This window comes from Raphanus sativus, chromosome 4 (assembly GCF_000801105.2).
Source record: "Raphanus sativus cultivar WK10039 chromosome 4, ASM80110v3, whole genome shotgun sequence".
Taxonomy (NCBI): Eukaryota; Viridiplantae; Streptophyta; class Magnoliopsida; order Brassicales; family Brassicaceae; genus Raphanus; species Raphanus sativus.
Window position 1 is genome coordinate 19941299 of NC_079514.1, and position 3656 is coordinate 19944954.

General features: G+C 28.9%; 1 protein-coding gene across 1 annotated transcript; it reads right to left on the reverse strand.

Annotated features, from left to right (window-relative positions):
• Nucleotides 1–1593: 1593 nt before the first annotated feature.
• Nucleotides 1594–2362, reverse strand: LOC130511167 (ABC transporter I family member 19-like). Its single transcript, XM_057008040.1, has 3 exons — nt 2294–2362; nt 2052–2138; nt 1594–1881 (listed from the first exon to the last, which is right to left on the reverse strand). Exons 1-3 carry the CDS (start codon nt 2360–2362, stop codon nt 1594–1596), a joined length of 444 nt encoding a protein of 147 aa, XP_056864020.1.
• Between the last annotated feature and the right edge of the window lie 1294 nt (nt 2363–3656).

Below are 3656 nucleotides of genomic sequence, written 5' to 3' on the forward strand. Positions count from 1 at the left end.
ATAAAAAGCTTATTATATATTTATATGGACCAACCTATTTTTCTAAGGGTTCTAAGAAGCTTTGTGGTGACGACACATGGCTACACCAAATGTTATAATGCTTCTCTTTTAATATATAGGGGATAGCTCTTTTACATCAAGTTCAATTAAGGTAACAACCAAGTGGTACAACATTGACAAGATCATTACAAAACAAAACCTCAGAAAATATAGATTTAGACTGGTACCATGTCGTCGGATGTGTAAATGGATTAATAGCTACTAGATCATGACCCGCTCGACCGAGCGGGAATCAAACTTTTTTTATCTTTATTTGTACTAAATGTTATATATGATTGCAAGTGTATTAATATAAAATTTTGATAAATAACAATGTGTACTAATGTGTTTAAATAAGCAATGTGTTTAATTACTAAATTTGATTTTTAAAATTTATGATAATGTAAAGTAAATATTTTATATATTATTTTAAATATATAGTGCTATATTTTTTATTTTCAATATTTATCATACAAAACTTACATTGGGGTATTATTTATATGAAAATATGTATAACATAATATATTTATATATTATATAAACATATCTACGATTTTCGCAAAGGCCATGCGTACACGCACGGGTTTTATTTTTAAAATGTATTCTGTATTGTTTAGTTTTATGTAGTATCGAGTTTGTATAATTCAATTTTGTGTTTAAAGAGCAATACCAAAATTTTCTTTCGTATGTAAAAATAATATTTTGCAAGCGCGAGTTATGTCTTTTTATTGTAACACAAAATTTGATATAAAACTTATGTTTTTTGTACATTACGAAGTTTAATTTTTTAAAATAATTATTACATAATTTGAAATTGAATTTTATCCGTGAGGTATAATATATTTTGTCAGTAATGGTTCAATGCATTTTCGATATATATTATATTTCAGTTTGGTTTGTTTTTAGTATTATTGTATAAGTATAATACTATACAATATTACTATATTCTATATAATATATAAAGCTATGTGTTATTTATTTTAGAAAGTAGATTAGGCCCAAGGTAGTTAAAAAATAGTCAAATCTTTATGTATGTGTCTATGATTTATCTACCTAATGTTATTCGTACTAATAAAATCAATATGGCCAATGAAAGTATACTGATCAATTTAAAATGAATTGTATAGGGTAATTCTAGTAAGATTAATATTTTTAGTATTCTTAGTATCTATCTTATTTAAATCGATATGTAATAAAGGTGAAACTATATATGGAATATGGACAAAAAAAGAATTGTATTTAAGGAAATACATCAATGCAAAGTTAGACTATGGTACGTATTATGTATAAAGAATGAGACATTTAATTTAAATATATAAGGTCCACCTTTAAAATCTACATAGAAAAAGTTGTAATGTTTCTGATTTAATAAGATAGATAAAACAGTCAATATGAAAATAAGTTATGTGACAGAACAATAGGCATATTTTGTTGTATATTCTTCAATGAGCACAAGAGTGTATTAGCGGCTAAACAACACACACGATGTGAACCTAGTTTCCTTTCTTACTAATACTCATAAATATGATCAATGATCTCATCCGTAGTTACTGATCATCGGTAGTAAGCCATGTGTCTAGATGACCTAAAAGGAGAGTTATCTAATGGAGATGGTTTCCATGCTGCCACAGGCTCCTTCTTCTTCTTTTTCTTCACAAGTTTGGTTTCAGAACGGAGCCAAGATTCTACCACGGAGAGGAGGTTGGGTGAAGTTTTCATCTCGTTGATATCTGCCATTTTTGATGAACGATTCAGCTCACCATTCTGAATGTAAGCCAAATGTGTAGCCCATGTCTCTAGCCCGTCGAATATATGAGTTGCATATACAATGGTAGCTCCTCTCTGAGCTCATCAATGATATAGACAAGTCAAATATCAATGCACCATAATCAAACCACTACTAATATGCACAACAGGTGTAATATTCCAATTACCAACTGATAGAACCATGAAAGCAAGCAGAGGCACATCATATACAGCTAGGAACGTGAGATTTAAATGGTTGATCATACCTGATCACATTCTTCTTTGAAGAATTCCAACAAATCTATCCTTGCAACGACATCAATGTCAACAGTGACCTCGTCAAGTAACAACACCTGTATAATCAAATTAGCATTAAGGTCAGACATAATGACATAAACACAAAAATTAGAAACTAATAACTCTTTTTAAGTAAAGCCATATGAGAAACATAACTGAGAATGAACATGTGAGAGATTAGATTCTTTGAAACCATATTCGTTTTTTTTACCTTGAAGGGATGTAAGAGTCCCATGCATATCTGCACTCGGCGTTTCTGCCCATCAGAAACCTTATGCATACGCCACTGAAGGTTGATGTCAAGAAGATCAATCAGTTTCTCTCTTCTCACCGGATCGATCCCTTCAACTAGAAAATAAAGATACTGTCTGATTAGTAAAATTTAGAAATTTAGAAACAAATAAAGCTAAAGCAAGGAATAAAGCTCAACCAATCAAAATTATATTATTGATTGATTAAATTATGTATAATTATTTAAAATATAACTATAGAATACAATCCGCGCGTAGCGCGGACACGGATCTAGTTATTGGTAAGTTTCTCAATTAAGAGGTCTAAACTAAAAGTAGGAATTAACTCGTTCACATAGATGCGCAATTACTGGTGTGGTTTACAGAATCGGTATAAATCCGTTTTTACGTTGATAAAAAAAAAAACCAACTAGAAAATATATAAAGTATCATAAATTTTTAAAGGTATATAATAGTATCATTTTTCAGATACTTTTCTTTATCTCTCTTAATTTTCTTAATTTTATTGTTAAGATATTCAATGAAAATCAATTGATGGAGATGTTCTAACAAAAGACTCAAATGTTAAAAAATTCATTTTTACCATATTATTGGTACTATTAAACATTTTTATATTTATTAAAGGGGCATTTCAAAAATATATTTTTCATTAAAGAGTCAAAATGTTCTTATATCATTTTTATAGATATAGAAATATAAATTATTATTTAAAAATAAAAAGATAAAAGAATGTTTTTCATAGTTTTCAAATTATAAATTTTCGAATTTGAAATTTTTTATAAATATATTTTTTTTGAATTTTGTTTGCAAATTTTCTTTTAGAAATTTGAATTCTTTTCGAATGTATTTTTAATTTTTTTAGTTAATCCTAAAGTAATAAATATCTATTACCTCTTTAAAAATAAAGATAAATGTAGTTAAAATAAACATGAAAAGTGCTATTAGAAATGTGGTAGCTTTGACATTTCCTCTGAAATATATCAGATGAATACATTATCCTTTATCGTAAAGTATCATGAATAATTTTGTTTGTTTTGACATTTTTGCCTTCTTCTTTCTCTGTAGACTGCAGCTAAAAGGATTATCTAAATTTTGTGGCGAAACTGTCCAATCTCAAACCGACGTTGAACAAGTCACAAAGCGTAACTCTCACGGAATAACCCTCACGAACACGAATACGCAAAGAATGAAAGAGAAAGGAAATAAGAACAGGAGCACACACAGAGATTAATTGATTACCCAGAGTTCACCGATGTGGCTACGTCTCTGGGACCTGGCAAGGAAAATTACTAAACTCTTCCAAGATCACAACGGCCGTGACCT